Below are 17,991 nucleotides of genomic sequence, written 5' to 3' on the forward strand. Positions count from 1 at the left end.
TGCCCACGTGAGGTGGGGCCTCCCTATATTTGTATAACTTTCCCAACTGGCCAAAATCGACACAGTTGGGTTTTTCCTTCTCAAACTGGGCTACTGATTGAGCTGTTTTGGAATGGAATAAGACCTCATGAAAAGAAAGCACACTGATTTATGCTTTTGCCACCACTTAACTAGACCGTGGGACGGGTCAACGACTCAGCTATGGGCGGACGGACCAGTCCAGCATCAGAAGCCACCCATCTTGGTGCATGTGTATAGACCCTTAATGTGAAACCGTGATTATGTTTTGCCTTTCACCACCCACACGAGTCATGGCTGTGAATCCATGCACCTTCATCATACGCTCCCTTGTCTGCACAACTCAACCCATCAGGGCTTCTTGCTTCACAAGCAAAATTCATCACCATCTCCATCTCCATCTCCATCTCGTTCACCATCGTGTTCATCACCGTTCTCTCTGCACGCGCCCATCTGCAATGGTCGAGGGCAACACAGAAGAGCAGCATCTGCAGCAGGCCATCAAAGCTTTTTCTGTCCCCATGGAAATCGAGGACTACAGGATTGAGGGCATCTCCATCGGCGGGCATGAGACCTGCATCATCGTCCCTAAGCTCAAGGTTGCATTCGACATCGGCCGATGCCCGCAGCGCGCCATCGCCCAGGATTTCCTCTTCATCTCCCATGCTCACATGGATCACATTGTAAGTCGGAATTGGGGTTTTTCCCAGTGCTCCTGTGCTGAATTACGGTTCCCCCCTGCATTTGACAGTGCTCCTTGCAATTGACGATGCGCTAGTACTGGCTGAGGGTTTTTTTCCCCTGCACTTGCTGGCGTTTTAGTGCTTAAGTAGGGTTTTCCTCATGGTGGTGTTGATATCTGAAGTGGTGTTATTCAGCTCGGTGTTAGCGTTTTCTTCTTTGTTGGAGTTCTGAATCAGGGTTTCCTTGTTAAATTTTTGAATTAGGTTTTCTTGTTAACAGTATTGAATTTGGGTTTGTCTGCCATGGTGGTCCCTGTGAGTCCTGGGATACAAATCAGTTCTGCGTTGAAGTTTCAAGCCTCTTGTTTTAGAGTCCAAGGTTTTGGGCGACATTGATTATAAGCTGGCAAGCTGCCGTAAAGAGAATGTGGGGGAGAGGGAGAGCTTCAAACCCTAGCAAGCAAACACACACACACAAGAGAGAGCAAGACACAAGAGAGAGATGTATAGCTGAATTTTCTTCTATCTTCTTCTTCTCTACTCAACCAACATAACATAAAGATAAGAGTACACACTATATAGGTTAGTACTCAACTACTACAACATACAAGGGTCGGTCCATAATGTGAACCCGACTAAATGAGCTGGCGCTATAACTATGTCAGTCTCTAGTAATCCAAAATGGCTGTCACACAGCCTGTCATCCCACTAGCCGCATATCACCCATAATCTCACCAACCATGCTAGTGTGTAGATACGGAAGCTATCACCTAGGCGGGTTATCAATGTCCGCCATAGCACTAGTTGAGTTCGATATCTCAACACTCTCCCTCGAGCTCAACTCTACACACTGCACTCCAAGTAAGCTCCTAAACCTGGGCTTCTCTGTGCCCAATGCCTTTGTGAAGATGTCAACCACCTGATCCTCTGTGTGCAGACATATACCAGATCTACATCTCTTGCTAGAACCTTCTCTCTCACAAAGTGATAATGCACCTCAATGTGCTTTGTTCTAGCATGATATACTGGGTTAATGGCCAACTGTATGCTGCTCATGTTGTCACAATATATGACAACTGTCCTATCCACGGGCTCTCCCATGTCACCAAGTAGCTTCTGAAACCAAGCTACCTCACAAGCTACCATAGCAGCACCGGTGTACTCTGTCTCTGTACTCGACGAGGTAACTATTAGCTGCTTCTTACCGTTCCAACTCACGGCAGCACTCCCAAATGAGAACATAAAACCACTGGTAGATCTCTTGTCTGCAATACTACCAGCCCAATCTGCATCTGTGTACCCATGCAACTGCATCTCTGGGGCGTGCATAAATTGACTCACAAGTTCAACAGCATAGCTCAAGTCTGGCGTTGTAATGGTCTTGTAGATCAAACTCTCCACTATGCGTTTGTATGTAGTGGGGTCCTCCAAAAGCTCACTAGTATCTGCATAGAAAGCTTTGTTTTGTGCTCCAATGGCACTGAAATAGGCTTACAACCTTTTATACCATACTTGGACAACATGTCCAAGCCATATTGCCTCTGCAATAGCAAAATGCCATGTGGTGATCTCACCACCTCTATGCCCAAGAAATACTGCAGCTCATCCACATCCTTCATTTCAAACTTCTGCTTCAAAAGCATTTTGACATCATGTATGTCTGCATCACTATCACCAGTGATAATCAAGTCATCCACATAGATGACTAATAGCATGATTCCTCTATTTGTCTTTTATACATATAGTGAAAAATCTGCATTGGATATCTGAAATCCAATGGTAACAAGATATTTCCCGATCTTGTTTGACCATGCTCTGGGTGCTTGCTTCAAGCCATACAAGGCTTTGCGTAACCTACACACAAAATCTGGATGTGCATCACTCTCATAACCTGGTGGCTACATCATGTGCACTTCTTCTTGCAAATCACCATCCAAGAAAGCATTCTTTACATCCATTTGATGGAAAGACCAACCCTTTGCTGCAGCCATAGCGATGATAGCTCTCACGGTTGCCATTCTTACAACCGGGCTGAATGTCTCCTCATAGTCTATGCCATAAGTTTGCGCATAGTTCTTGGCAACCAATCTTGCCTTGTACCTGCTCACTGAACCATCAGTATTGTGCTTGACTTTATACACCCACTTACATCCAATTGCCTTCTTATCCTTAGACAAAGGCAGTAACTCCTATGTTGCATTTGCATCCAATGCTGCCATCTGCTCATCCATGGCATCTTCCCATTTCTTATTTCCAATTGCCTGCTCAAAGCAAGTGGGCTCAATCTCCTGTATTGCTTTTACCATGTAAGCATAATGATAAGCTGTATATCCATCATATCTCAACCTGTCAACAGGATATCTAACTCTCGTAGACTTGCGTACACCTGGATCACTGCCAGGTGTCCTCAAAATAGCCCTGGTTCTCCTTACACCAGGAGTAATCACAGACGGAATGCCAAGCTCCTCATCAAGGCTCTGCTCAGAGCTACTAGAGTCACCATCCACATATGAGTGACCTGCTGACAGATTAGGCACAAAAGGTTGATCTATCTTTTCCTTCTCTTTCCTTGATACATGTGTACCTGCATCATTCCTCAACTTGCGTGACCATGGGCTAACATTGGATCCACTGCTCGAGGACTCCCCAGGTCTACTCAGCACCTATGATTGCTGCTCTACATGTGGTGCAACATCAACAGTTCTTACATCTACATCTTCTGTTGCCTTCACTATTGGTGCATACCAGCTACTCATCTCATCGAAGACAACATCTCTACTTACTCGCATCTCACGAGTGGTAGGATTATAGCATCTATAACCTTTTTGCTCCATAGCATAACCAATGAAGATGCATTTCTCTGCCTTTGGATCCAACTTTGCTCTCACTTCATGAGGAACATGTACATATGCAATACACCCAAACACTTTCAAGTGAGACACATCCGGTCTTTTGCCTGTAAACTTCTGTTCAGGAGTCATACCATAAACAGCTACAGTGGGTGTCATGTTCATAATGTACACAGCAGTTGCTACTGCTTCTGCCCAAAAGTAATGTGGCATATTCTTTTCAGCCATCAAGGCACGTGCCGCTTTTGCAATGTGCATGTTTTTCCTTTCTGCAACACCATTCTGTTTTGCGGAGTGTACTTGCACGTAAACTACCTCTTGATTCCTTGCTTTCTCAAGAAATCGTTGAACTCATTGGAGAAATATTCTTCCCCACCATCTGATCTTAGGCATTTTATTTGCATGTCTTTTTCCTTCTCTGAAAGTGAGCAAACACCTCACTTTTCTCCTTCATGAAATAAACCCACACTTTCCTAGTGTGGTCATCAATGAATGTAACATAGTGCCTGCAACCTGCGATTGTTGTAGTCTTGGTCAGTCCCCATACATATGAATGTATGACATCCAATGGCCTTGCACTAACATGCTTTTCATGTGGGAAAGCATGTTTGGCCTGCTTACCAAGTTGGCATGCTTCACGTACCTTATGCATACCGTTAACCTTAAACTTTGGCAAATCTGCAACAATATTTTGGGCTTGCATAGACTTCAGTCACTGTACATTCACATGACCAATGCGCTTGTGCCATATGTCAATATTTGTAATGACACATGTTCCATGCACAAACATGGCTGTCTTTATCTCAGGCATGTTCACATCCAAAGTAAACATCTTGCCATTTCTGTTACCCTTTGCAACCAAGCGATACTTATTTTTGAAGTCTTCCACAAAACATCCTTGAGGATTAAACCTCACTTGCAGACCCTCCTCAACCATTTGTCCAACAGAATCCAGGTTCTTTGTAATATTCGGAACATGAAGTACATCCATTTTGCCATCTTGTATAGACAATGGTACTTTACCAATATGCGCAATGGGATGTGCAGTATCATCACTTGTTTCTACATAACATGGTTTTTTCATTTTCTGCGTATCTCGAAACCACTCAGCATGACTGGTCATGTGGTTAGAGGCGCCAGAATCCACATACCATATATCTTGAGATCCTGACACATCCCCTGTTATGGAACTAAGCATGTGTTGCATCACAAACAGCTGCTCACTTTTGTCATCACCTCCATGTTTGCTAGATAATGCATAGTTGCCTTGTTGCAACTTCCCACTTTTAATGCCATTCTACTTTTTGTAGCAGTCCTTTGCTATGTATCCTGGTTTGTCATAGTAATAGCACTCTATGCTATTTGCATTTTGATTTCTTTGCCAACCACCTTGGCCTCTTTGGCTCCCCCTGCCTCTAGACTGCCCTCTTCCACCTGTGTATGATTGATGTTGTGAATCATTGGACTATTGTTGTCCAGAATTTTGATTTCCTTGTTGGCCACCACCTTGGCCTCGACCACGGCCTCTACCTCTACCTCTACCTGAATTAGAGTGGAAGGCCTGTTTCGATGTGTTCTTGCTTTGTGAAGAAGAATCCTCACCTAAAGCCTTTTCTTCTATGATCAGCATAGATATCAAGTCCCAAAAGTTGGGAATATTCTCCCTGACTGCAATGGAGGTCTTGAATGGCTTGTACTCTTTGCCAAGCCCATTCAGACAGACACTCACTAAATTATCATCTTCCACTGATACATTGATAGATCCAAGGGATTCAACAATGCCCTTGATCTTTAAGGCATATTCGTTGATGGACATACTTTTCTTTTTCCCAGTATGCAACTCTTGCTCTAACTGCAACTTCCTTGCCTTTGTTATAGTCTGGAACATCTGAACCAGATTCTGCCATATGCAACTGCTGGAGTGTTGCATGTTCATTGATGCCCTTGATCTTTAAGACATATTCATTAATGGACATACTTTTCTTTTTCACAGTATGCATCTCTTGCTTTAACTGCAACTTCCTTGCCTTTGTGTTAGTCTGGAACATCTGAACCAGATTCTACCATGCAACTGCTGGAGTGTTTGCATCCTGTATGTGTCCTATCATAGTGTCTATGACACTAATTGAAAGCACTGCAGTACATGTCTTTTCTTGCACCCTGATTCCAATCCTTGAATGCCTTTATATCTGCAGGAGTGGCATTCTCCTCAGATAACTCTGGAGGCTCCTCATTGTCTCCTTCTACATAATCCCAAAATCCTTTACCCATTAGGAAATTGGTCATTCTGAACCTCAAGGCATGGTAGTTATTCTTATCCAGCTTCTCACTAACAATTTGATTAATTCCGTCAGACATGTTTTTCTGTGGCAATCAAATAACCTGCCGCAAATAGACAAATTCTATATGCAACCTGTAGTACAGCAGTATCTCCTGTAATAACTGCTGCAGCAGTGGTACTTCAGCACAGCCTGTGTGTTACTAAATGTGACCAGAGTACATGTACATACACCCAGTATCAACAATACATGTGCAAACCCTGTCTGCACTTCCAAAATTCACTGCTGCACTGCAAGAACCAGATTTCGAGCAGAACCAGTTCTCTACTAGAACTTCCAGAAAACTGTCAAAAATACCCTGCAGTGACGGAACGGGGCCTGTAACGCGCCCGAAACACAAATCTGGCCGAAAAAGCTTTGTCCAATAGCACAATATATCTGCCTTGTAGCTCTGCTTCCGCGAAGACAGCTCCTCAATCGGAAATGTGTAGCTCCCAGAGCTACTGAGGGGGTGTTGTACCTAAACCAAGAAGGGGAAAGAGATGATGGTTCTCTTACCCGTGTAGTACCGCTTCCTTCCTTGCTTCTTCTTGCCTCTTGCTTGCCTCCGTCACACGAACCAAGCTCTGATACCGTAAAGAGAATGTGGGAGAGAGGGAGAGCTTCAAACCCTAGCAAGTAAACACACACACACAAGAGAGAGCAAGTGAAACCGGCCTTCAGAAATCTGACGGGCGGTGGAACAAACACTCGCACACGAAACACTTCATCACCCATGGGAACCTGAAAAAGGAAAACAAACAGGGGAGCTAGAATGCTCCTGCAAATAGTACAAGGACACCAATTGGCCCCAAAACGCAGTGGCGCTCCTTGCGGTGTTTCTTTACTTGATCATCACCCATGGGAACCTGAAAAAGGAAAACAAACAGGGGAGCTAGAATGCTCCTGCAAATAGTACAAGGACACCAATTGGCCCCAAAACGCAGTGGCGCTCCTTGCGGTGTTTCTTTACTTGATCAAAAATGAATACAAAGTACAACTCGTCGAATCCTTTACCAATAGGATCCCTCGAAGCTTTTCACCTAGGACTTTCCAAATAAGATCTCTCGCTATTACAGCAAAGCATTCCATAGAGAAGACACACCTGTACGACACCTCCCTGCTTGAAAAGGTCTTCTCCATCTCAACCATGGATCTCACGAACCTAGACAGCAGCAGGGCTGTACCAAACCTCGTGTCCTTCCTACAGTCACAACTTTGCGTGTAACCTCGAGAAAACTAGAACCTGTTCACATGAATCGAGAGACATGCTTTCCACACGAAACCAAAGACCTGTATCCGATAAACCAAAGACTTGTATCCCATAAACCATAGGCCTGTTTCCTCGATACCAAAGTCCTGTTTCTTCTCGAAAGACCAATGTCGTGTTTCCATGATAGATAAATCCTCATATATGCACCATCCAATCACGATGCCAAAAACCTAAAATGAGAAAGATAGAGGACGTGTCAAGCAATCTCTGAATACACATAGGTCCAAGACGAAGAGCAACCCACATCTCTTCCAAGAACATCATCCTGTGCATCTTAACTTGATCCTCTATATCCAAATCTCGTAAACAAAGCCTGCTTGCGAAGAGAGAAAGAGAGAGACCCCTTGGCTGCTAGCCCCTCGGTGCCTCCTTCAGCTCGCCTTCTTCAAGAGAGAGGCCCACGCTAACTGCTTCCACATATGCAGCCACCTGGCATAGAGGACCTCCCATCTAACACTCGTCTGGCTGCCCAACTATCTGCAAAGAAATTTCTGCTTGACGCCTGCCTGGCTGCCCGACCGATAATAGCCCATAGATGAAGTTGCCTGGTCGCTTTTTACTTGGTAGTAACCCATGCTCAACCACCTAATCACTTGCCTGGCTGCCCATGTGCAGCAGCGCCCTGCTGTAGGCCATGTGCATCAGCACCTTGTCAACACCCAACAGCAGCAACTTCCGGCAATAGCACCCAACTGCGGCGGCACAACAGCACCCGACAAAGGTGGTAGCAGGACCCGACGGAGGTGGCAGCAGTAACAGCAGCAGCGACAGTCACAACAGTGGCTGCACTGGGCGGCGGTAGCAGCTGTTCCTGGAGGCGACTGCAACGGCAACCCTGTACCCGACGGCACCTGTATCCGACGGCAACAGCAGCTAAGGTGGCGGCAACCCTATACCCGATGGCGGCAGTTGCTGGTGACGGCGGCAGCAGCAGTCGTTGGCGGACCCCTGGCAGATAGCAGCTACGGTGGCGGCGGCAGCAGCAACGCCACGTAACCCACGCGGCCACCCTTGAAGTTCCATACGGCGACCACCCATACGGCCGCTTCCACATACGGCTATCTCCCATACGACCACCTCATGCTCGCCACCCTTCGATCTTTATAAGCATGCAATTCAAATCGCTTTTCTCAAAAAGCCAAAAGCAAGGATTAAAAACGCATGCTCTTTTTTTTTTTTCAAAAAAAATAATGTTATTATCATCAAAGGTTTTAAAAACCTTATAACCTCAAAATCCCTTTTGTCTCCTTTCACACTTGGGCTAGCCACACTTATGAGATTCCTTTTTACATTCAACTAATGCCTGTCCACACTGCGTCCTGTGCCCGTGCCCGTGCCCAGCTGCTTGTTGTCCAGAGGGAAAAACACAGGGTCGTAACAGCAAGACACGAGAGAGAGATGGGTAGCTGAATTTTCCTCTATCTTCTTCTTCTCTACTCAACCAACAAAACATAAAGATAAGAGTACATACTATATGGGTTAGTACTTAACTACTACAACATACAAGGGTCGGTCCATAATGTGAACCCGACTAAACGAGCTGGCGCTATAACTATGCCAGTCTCTAGTAATCGAAAATGGCTGTCACACTGTCACCAATTGGCCGACCATTTGGTCCATCTCTAGTTTTTGTGTCTCGTTCACTTGAGGTCAAGCCGGTGTCTCATGTGAAGAGGCCAGTATTTTTGCTTGACATGGACGGGAGCCAGACTGGTGCCACCCGTGTATGACCTGGACTGTGTTCTATCCATGGGATTGTCACGCCATGGAAGAGCCAGTATTTGTGCCGTGTCGTCCCTATGGGACTGTCACACCATAGGGAGGCTCGTGCCTGGAACTGTGTCTTACCTATGGGACTGTCACTCCATAGGAAGACCAGGATTTATGTTTTACGTCGTGCCATTTTTGTGCCGACAGATAGTTTGTACTTGTTCCATGAACGGGAGATATGTCCATGATACTGTTTGCACATGCACTCATGTTTTGCATGTTTGAAACTGTTTTCGCATGACTTGTATTTTTGTGTTTGCCTGTTTGACGTGTCACTTACTGAGCGGGGACGCCTGCCAGTGAGTCGTGAAGTTTGCTCTGTCTTCTGACAAGTTTTGTTGCATGTGAACAGGTGGTAAGTATATTGCACATGTTGGTTTAATATCTTATTTCTAACCTTTTGTTTTATAAGGTTGTATGTTCACATTCACTTAAAAGTGAACATCCCCTTTGGGCACCCACTTAGGGGCCAAGGTGGGGAGCCACACTTAACTTGTGTGTATGTGGGGGTGGGTGCATGGTCACCTACCCACACCATCATGGAGCTAGCCGCCCACATGCAAACATGGGGAGCCAGCCAACTCTAATCGTTAACTCCCCTCCAACATCTATAAATCAGAGGCGACCACCCTTCGTGGAGAGGAACCGGCGAACGTTTCCACCATCTATCATCCGGTGACCATCTCTTGCGCATGTTCTCCCAGGCGACTGCTGAACTGGCTACGCTTCTGCTCCCAGGCAGCTGCTGAACTGCCTATGCGCTTCATCCCTTGGCGGCTGTGTGTGTGTGCCTCCAGACAGGCAGCCAAACAGGCTGCGCTGCCCACCACAGCAGGTGTCACCAACCTGGACATTTCCCTTTCTGGAAGGGGTCTGGTGGACTCCAGGATGCTGAAATATTTGGAAAGTACAAGCTTTGGGAATGGGGGATTATCCTAGAATACAAAGGACCACACTCCTAAAATTTAGGAGAGTTGCTATTTTTGGCCCGACTCCGATGGAAATTCTGTTCGCGTCATTACATCTAGAATTGAGCAGATACCAAGAGTTGGCAAAGTGCCTATGACAGAATGTCTACCAGTTGGGATATTTTTAGAGGTAAAGATTATGGAATGACCCATCTCTTAGATTGGGACATGTGGCAAGAAAGTGGACCAAAGTGAGACAAGTGGCCTGACACTTGTTAGAAAAAGGATCAAAGTGAAGTGGCCTCACACTTGTCACTTCAGCTATTGTGTGGCTCTCCACTTGTCATCGTAACCTTCTCTTGCCATTTTAGCTCATGGGAGGCCCAAATCTATAAATTGGAGCCCTCTCTCTTCATTAATGGAGGCTCTCTTGCTCCACACTAGCCTCTACCACCGTTACAGGTTGCCCTAATGATGGCTACTCTCTTTCTCTCTCACTTGAAGGCTGCCCACGAAGAATACCGGCTGTTGGGGACTGTTTTGGAGGCTTCCATCGCGAAGAAATACATGAAGGCAAGGGTATTTAATCATTTATTATGATTTCTAGCCATTGTACTTGTTGTACCAGCATTTGTACTTGCTGTACTTGCTGTACCAGCCCTTGTACTGGCTGTACCAGCTTTTGTACTTGCTATACCACCCATTGTATCGGCTGTACCAGCTTCTGTACTTGCTGTACCTGCTGTACCAACCACCGTACCGACTGTACTAGCCATTGTACCTGCTGTACCAGCCCTTGTACTGGCTGTACCAGCTTTTGTACTTGCTGTACCACCCATTGTACCACCTGTACCAGCTTCTGTACTTGTTGTACCTGCTGTACCAGCCACCGTACCGGCTGTTCCAGCCACTGTACCTGCTGTTCCAGCCACTATACCGGCTGTACCAGCCATTGTACCTGCTGTACCGGCTGAATGGAGAGTTGTACTTGCTGTACCCTCTCTATTGCATGAAGACCCGTGGTTTTTGAGGAAGAATCAGTACCCACACGGAGGTATATGGATTATATTGTTGGCTCGGCATTTCTACAGCCTATGTTCCGGCTTGGTTGCCTCGTGTTGGGCTGTGTTATGGCATTTGTATATGGATAATCCGGCATCTCCCGTGGGGAGAGTAAGGCCCTCAAAGCTTGTACATGATATTATTCTCCTTGGGTAATAAAATACTCCAAGGGGGGGGGGGTCGGCCCATTCCGGCCTCTATGCGGTGTCACACGTACAAGCTCCATTTTCAGCATTTGTGGATGTTTTGTCCAGCTTTATGTTTTATGCAAAGTGATGATGGATATGTGTTAAGGCTGTGGCCATGTTTAAATGTTTTAATATGCATTGATGGTATCAACAAGTGTGTCAAAGGCCCTAGTCCCCCGGGCACCCGCCGCGAGTTTCAGCAGGCGGCTGTGTGTGTGCGCCTCCAGACAGGCAGCCAAACAGGCTGCGCTGCCCACCACAGCAGGCGGCTGTGTATTCATTCTCCAGATGTTGTACTCCTACAGCTAAGCGGACGGCGGCTATGCTCTGCAGACAGGTGGCTACTTCTCCATCTCCAGCGGGGTGCTCAACTTATCCATAGGCGGCTACGCCTCCTCCTCCTCCAGAGTAGGCAGCTGTGTCCTGCACATCAGGCAGCTACTCCTCTCGACATGTTGCTGCACTTTGGTGTCCCTCTGAAGTAACTGCACACAGACACCATGAGTATTGGTCTTCCATCTGCAATCTACAAGTAAGTGAATTTCAGATTTGAGTAAAGAACTTTGTGATAAATCTGATAAGGAATTCTCTCTACGGCAACACCCGTTCGGTGCCGGGTAGTCCAAGCTCTTGGAGAACCACGGTCCAAAGGTGCTGAGATCGGGAGAGCCAGGCGTTAATATGGGAGCGCGTGTTTGTGCGTGGTCCTGGAACACCAGTGGGGCGCTCTCCGCGGAGACCAGTGAAGGCACAGGACCGTAGAGACTGGACCACTCAAGTGGTCGCTCTACTTCGAACGTCGACTTCGAGCCTTTTGTTTGGTATTGTATTCATTTGTACATGGACATCATCTGGTTCTTGGAACCCATGGAGCATTGTATTTGTGCTCCCAATAATATATTATATATTGAGGGGAGAGTCGGTCCGTTCCGGCCCCAGTGCTGGTGTCCATTTATCTCATTCCATTTCATTTCAATTTCAAGTTGTGATTAAGTTGTCCATTTTCAAATTGTGATATTAAGTTGTGCTATTACGTGTGTGGGTGTCCAACGGAGTCTATTCCCACTTGACGGGATCGGTTTCATTGGTATCAGAGCACGGTTGTTTCTCTCTTCCTAGTGGGGAAACGAACCTGTGTATTGGACACCCCGCTTCTAGCACACTTAACACAATGGACAGCCAAGGCAACCCTTTGGAAGTGCCTAATTCGAGGGGTCCATCTAGTGCCTCTCGTGGTTCTGATGCTCTGCGAGGAAGGCACAAGCCCCTTGAAAGGGTTAATGATAGTGAATCAAAGGGTCAACTGTCTCGAGGAAAGACAGTCATGCTAGAAGAAGAGCCTGATGCAACGAGGGCTGAATTGGAACATATGAGAAAGCTTTTGCAGGCACAAGAGCAAGAGCTAAAATTTTTGCATGAAGATCCCCATGTGCAAAGTGCCATTGAAGCAAGAAAAGCCGATGCAATTGTAGATGTGACTTTTGAGTCCATGGCACGGGAAGTGGGCAAGAAGCCAAGGGAGTTGGCACTTGCCTACCTCCTCCGCAAAGGTGACATCAAAGAGGGGGACGATGGAGAGCTGAAATTCAGAAATCCATCTCGCTTGAAGCATGGAGATCCCGCATCTCAAAGGTTGAGGTCTTTTATGCAAAAGGAAGAGGTGACAGTCACCTCTCGTCATGCGTCTTCTCCACAAGGCACAAAGCCTGACAGGTATATGTATGCTAGTGCTCATGGAGGGCATGAAAGTCACATGCATTCAAGACATGTATCCCATGGTAGGGGTGACAGGTCTGCAACTAGAAGAGCTTTGCCCACTGAGTTGTCTCATGGAGAGACATTGCCTTATGCAGGAAAGTCACATGCATCTGATTCTCAAGTTCGTGGAGCACATGCCACCGTGCCTCATGAAACTTCTATGATGGCCCATGGAGCCCATGCAGATAGGGCTGCCCCGTTGGATAAGGGGAAAAGAAAAAGAGAAGACCATGAGCCTCATGCCAAAAAGCTCAAGGAATTTAAAGCAGGTGACAAATCTGTTAAGTTTGATGTTTTTCATGGAGAGCATGATGCTTCCAAAGTGTTAGCATTTGTGGCACAATTTGACATTGCCTTTAGCGATGAGGACTTCACTGAGAAGTCAAAAGTATGCCATGCTAGCATGTTTTTGAAAGGGACCACTGCTCATTGGTGGATCACTGAAAAGATCACCAAGGACCCCATTTGCACCTGGAAGGAATTTAAGGATAGATTCTATGCTCAGTTTTTGCCACCAAATGCGGATCAAACTCTCACCCAAAAGTGGGACAGACTTGAGCAAAGAGATAATGAAAGCGTGCAACAGTATGTCAACAAGTTTTGGAAAGTGTTGCTGGAAGTAACTCCTTTTATGCAAATCACTGAGGATGAAAGAAAGAGGAAGTTTCGCTCCGGAGTGCAACCAGCATATCGTTCGGGCATTGAATTGCACCCGAAACATACTTTGCAAACAGCTTACAACTTTTGCTTTTGCTACGGAGCAATTGGTGCTCAAAATTAAGCAGGATCAAGGCGGTTCAAAGGGGAAAGACAAGGCTGTCCCAAATCTGCAAAAAGGTGGACAACCACCTAAAAAGAACTTCCGGGAGACCCACAAGGGAGGTAGAGCTGAAAATACCTCATCTAAAGATCAGGGCCCAAAGAAGAATGAATTCGGCTTGACCCCGGAGCAAAGAGAGCAATATGCCAAGGAGGGAAAATGTTTTTCTTGTGGTAGCAAAGAGCACATGTTTCAACAATGCCCTGACCGCAAACCTAAGCACGAGGCCCACATAGCGTCATGCTTGTTTTGCAAAGAAGGTATAAGGGAGGAACGTGGGGCCTTTAGTAATCGTCTCCACAAGCAGACCAAGGCTAATGTACATGCAGTTCTCGATGTGCAGGGAAACACAAATCATGATGCAAAAGAGCGAATGGTATGCAAGGCTTGGGGTCAAATCAAGGATCAGCCCACCCTATTCATGTTTAATGACTGTTCAACCGATAACTTTATCTCTATGCAAATGGCAGCTGCATTGGGTATTGAGGTTGAGAACATGGGACCTCAGATTGAAGCCGAAGCTGCATTTGTTGGTAAAGAGGTGTAGGTTACCCCATTGATAGGGAAGTTGCGCATACATATCCAGGGCTACCTTGATAATGAATTGATGTGATGTATTGTTGGGCAAGCCATGGCATCATAGGCTTGAGCCCCGCAAAGAAGACAAGACCAATATGATTTCTTTTATGCATAAAGGCCGCATGCATTTTATTGATGCTGGCAAAGAAGGGGATTCTATCCCACTTGTATCACACATCCAAATTAATAAAGCAATGAAAAAGAGTCTTTCTACGTACTTGGTTTTTGTTCGTGATAGCATTGCCCCAAGTCATCAAAATGTGGATGCTATGACTAATGATAGGCTGAATTTTCTTCATACATTCAACGACTGTTTTGCTGATGCGATGATCTTCGGGCCTTTGGGGAGGTAATTCTCCCCCTAACAAACACGCATACCGGGTGAGTGCTGCACAACAAGAAGAGATCATGAAGCAGGTAAATAAACTATTAGAGAAAGGTTTGGTTCAGTCCAGTTCCTCACCTTATTGCTCAAAAGAAAGACGGATCATTCCGCATGTGTGTGGACTATAGAGCTTTAAACAAGCTTACCATCAAGAACAGATTTCCAATTCCGCGTATTGATGACATTTTGGATAAGCTTGATGGTTCAGCTTGTTTTAGCAGACTTGATTTGAAGAGTGGTTATCACCAAATACGAGTGGTGCCCATAAACCTCATTCAGGACAGCCTTTGGATTATATGAATTTTTGGTAATGCCTTTTGGTCTCACCAATGCTCCTGCCACGTTTAATTGTATGATGAATAGGATATTCCGACCCCATTGCAAATTCACAGGAGTATTCTTTGATGATATCTTGGTTTTCTCCAAGAATGAGCAGGAACACAGAACTCATTTGGTCACAGTGTTTGTTCGAAGAGTTGCGGAAGCATAAACTTTTTATTAATGCCAAGAAAAGTGATTCTTCCTTTCAGAGATACATTATCTGGGTCATATTGTATCCAAAGATGGAGTTACAATGGATCCTGCAAAGATAGAGACCATTCGGAATTGGCAAGAATTGCAAAACGTATATCAAGTACGTAGTTTTCTGAGATTATGTTCATATTATAGGCGTTTCATAAGGCATTTTGCTATGATAGCAACCCCTCTACATGATCTCACAAAGAAGAAAACCACTTTCAAATGGACTTCAAAAGAACAGGATGCTTTCTTGCAGCTCAAGCATGCTATCATATGTGGTCCAGTATTGATTGTTCCTGACTTGCACAAGTCATTCGTAGTTGAATGTGATGCTTGTGGTGATTGCATAGGAGCTGTCCTAAATCAAGAAGGGCATGCAGTCGCATACGAGAGCCGTCAATGATTGCATGATGCTGAGCTTCATATGGATATCTATGAGAAAGAGCTCTTGGCTGTAATTCATGCCTTAAAGATATGGAAACATTATCTTCTTGGGGCTGAATTTGTAGTCAAGACAGATCATCAAAGCTTGAGATACTTTCTATCTCAAACAAAGCTTTCGGAGAAGCAAATGAGAATGGCAAACTTTCTTTCCATGTTTCATTTTCAGATTGTGCATACTCCAGGAAAGAAAAATGTGGTGGCCGATACATTATCCAGGAGGCCTTATGTAGCTGCAGTCTCAGTGGCCTCTCATGGCGACTTATCTGCTATGCGAGATTTGTATCATTTGGATGCTGATTTTTGCCATATATGGACTGATTTGATGGCTGGTCATTCACATGCCTCTTATGTTATCAACGAGGGTTATCTTATGAATGATAATTGCCTATGTGTGGTGAAGGATTTGCGTCCAAAGGTTATGGAGGAATGTCACGCTCCACCTTATGCTGGTCATAAGAGGTATTATGTCCACTACACGCATGATTCAGAGATATTTCTTTTGGCCAAGCATGCGTAAAGACATTGAGGCTTATGTACGTGCATGTATTACTTGCCAAAAGGTGAAATTTGACAGGCAAAAACCTCCAGGTTTGCTTCAGCCATTGCCTATTCCCTCGCAACCTTGGGAAAGTATTACTATGGATTTTATTATGGATTTGCCTAGATCCCAGCATGGGAATGATGCTATTTGGACCACTGTGGACAGGTTTAGCAAGCAAGCTCATTTCTTGCCTGTCAAGAAAACCATTAAAGATGATCATATGGTAAAGCTTTTTCTTGCTAATATCTTTAAGCATCATGGCATGCCTAAATCCATTGTTGGGGATAGAGATCCCAGGACTATAAGCCTCTTTTGGAGGGCTTTATTTGATAATATGGGTACTAAACTTGAGTTTTTATCAGCTTATCATCCCCAAACGGATGGCCAAAGTGAAGCTACAAATTCAGCCGTGTTGGATTTATTGAAGTGTTATGTGGGAGATCAAAAGACTGCATGGGAGAAGTATCTTCCACTTGTTGAGTTTGCCTACAACAATACGATCCATGCCTCCACGGGAAAGGCTCCGTTTGAGATTATTTATGGCAGAGTGGTCTTGCCACCCATCCTTCGTACAAAGGATGAGATTTTTGCAGCTGATGAATATGTTCGTGACTTGGATGTAGCCTTTGGTCAGGTGCGGACAGCCATTGCAAGGTCACAAGATAAGCATAAAATGGCTGTTGACAAGCATAGAAGGGACATGTAAGTCAAAGAAGGTGATTGGGTTTTGCTACAATTTGAGAAGGCTAGGCTTCGGAAGAGGCCAGGACGAGAAGGATCATATCCTAAGCTTTCTCCTCGCTATTATGGACCCTTCAAGGTGATTCAAAAGATCAATGAAGTGTCATATAGGCTTGCTTTACCTAGTCACTGGAAGATTCACAATGCATTTCATGTGAGTCTATTTCGGAAATATGTGGGGCGAGATCTTGACGAGCCTGTCACAGAAGATCCGCTAGAGATTGATGAACTTGAGGAGATTCTCCAGCCAGAACAGATTGTTTTTCACAAGGAGCGAAAGCTACCTGCAGGAAAGCTTTCCAGGAGATACCTTGTGAAGTTTAAAAATTATTTGCCTATTGATGCCAAATGGGTAAATGAGGATTATTTTGTTGACTACCCACAGTTGTTGCAGGCATATCTGGAGGCTTTTCAGTTGAGGACAACTCTTTAGAAGCCCGGGGGGATGTCACCAATTGGCTGACCATTTGGTCCATCTCCAGTTTTTTTGTCTCGTTCACTTAAGGCCAGGCCGGTGTCTCATGTGAAGAGGCCAGTATTTTTGCTTGACATGGACGGGAGCCAGACTGGTGCCACCTGTGTATGACCTGTCACACCATAGGGAGGCTCGTGCCTGGAACTGTGTCTTACCTATGGGACTGTCACTCCATAGGAAGACCAGGATTTATGTTTTACGTCGTGCCATTTTTGTGCCGACAGATATTTTGTACTTGTTCCATGAACGGGAGATATGTCCATGATACTGTTTGCACATGCACTCATGTTTTGCATGTTTGAAACTGTTTTCGCATGACTTGTATTTTTGTGTTTGCCTGTTTGACGTGTCACTTACTGAGCGGGGACGCCTGCCAGTGAGCCGTGAAGTTTGGTCTGTCTTCTGACAAGTTTTGTTGCATGTGAACCGGTGGTAAGTATATTGCACATGTTGGTTTAATATCTTATTTCTAACCTTTTGTTTTATAAGGTTGTATGTTCACATTCACTTAAAAGTGGGCATCCCCTTTGGGCACCCACTTAGGGGCCAAGGTGGGGAGCCACACTTAACTTGTGTGTATGTGGGGGTGGGTGCATGGCCACCTACCCACACCATCATGGAGCTGGCCGCCCACATGCAAACATGGGGAGCCAGCCAACT

At 45.4% G+C, this 17,991-nt stretch overlaps 1 protein-coding gene across 1 annotated transcript in view; it reads left to right on the plus strand.

The window, feature by feature from the left end:
- Positions 1 to 282: 282 nt before the first annotated feature.
- The window catches only part of TRZ1 (tRNAse Z1), a 60,397-nt gene continuing 42,688 nt past the window's right edge, over positions 283 to 17,991 (plus strand). Inside the window, exon 1 of the mRNA XM_086805975.1 lies at positions 283 to 701. Coding sequence (XP_086662101.1) covers positions 312 to 701 — 390 coding nt within the window. The 5' untranslated portion in view covers positions 283 to 311. The remainder of the gene's footprint in view (positions 702 to 17,991) is intronic.

The sequence above is a fragment of the Cibotium barometz genome, chromosome 12, assembly GCF_041138505.1.
Source record: "Cibotium barometz isolate CiBa-2024 chromosome 12, ASM4113850v1, whole genome shotgun sequence".
NCBI lineage: Eukaryota > Viridiplantae > Streptophyta > Polypodiopsida > Cyatheales > Cibotiaceae > Cibotium > Cibotium barometz.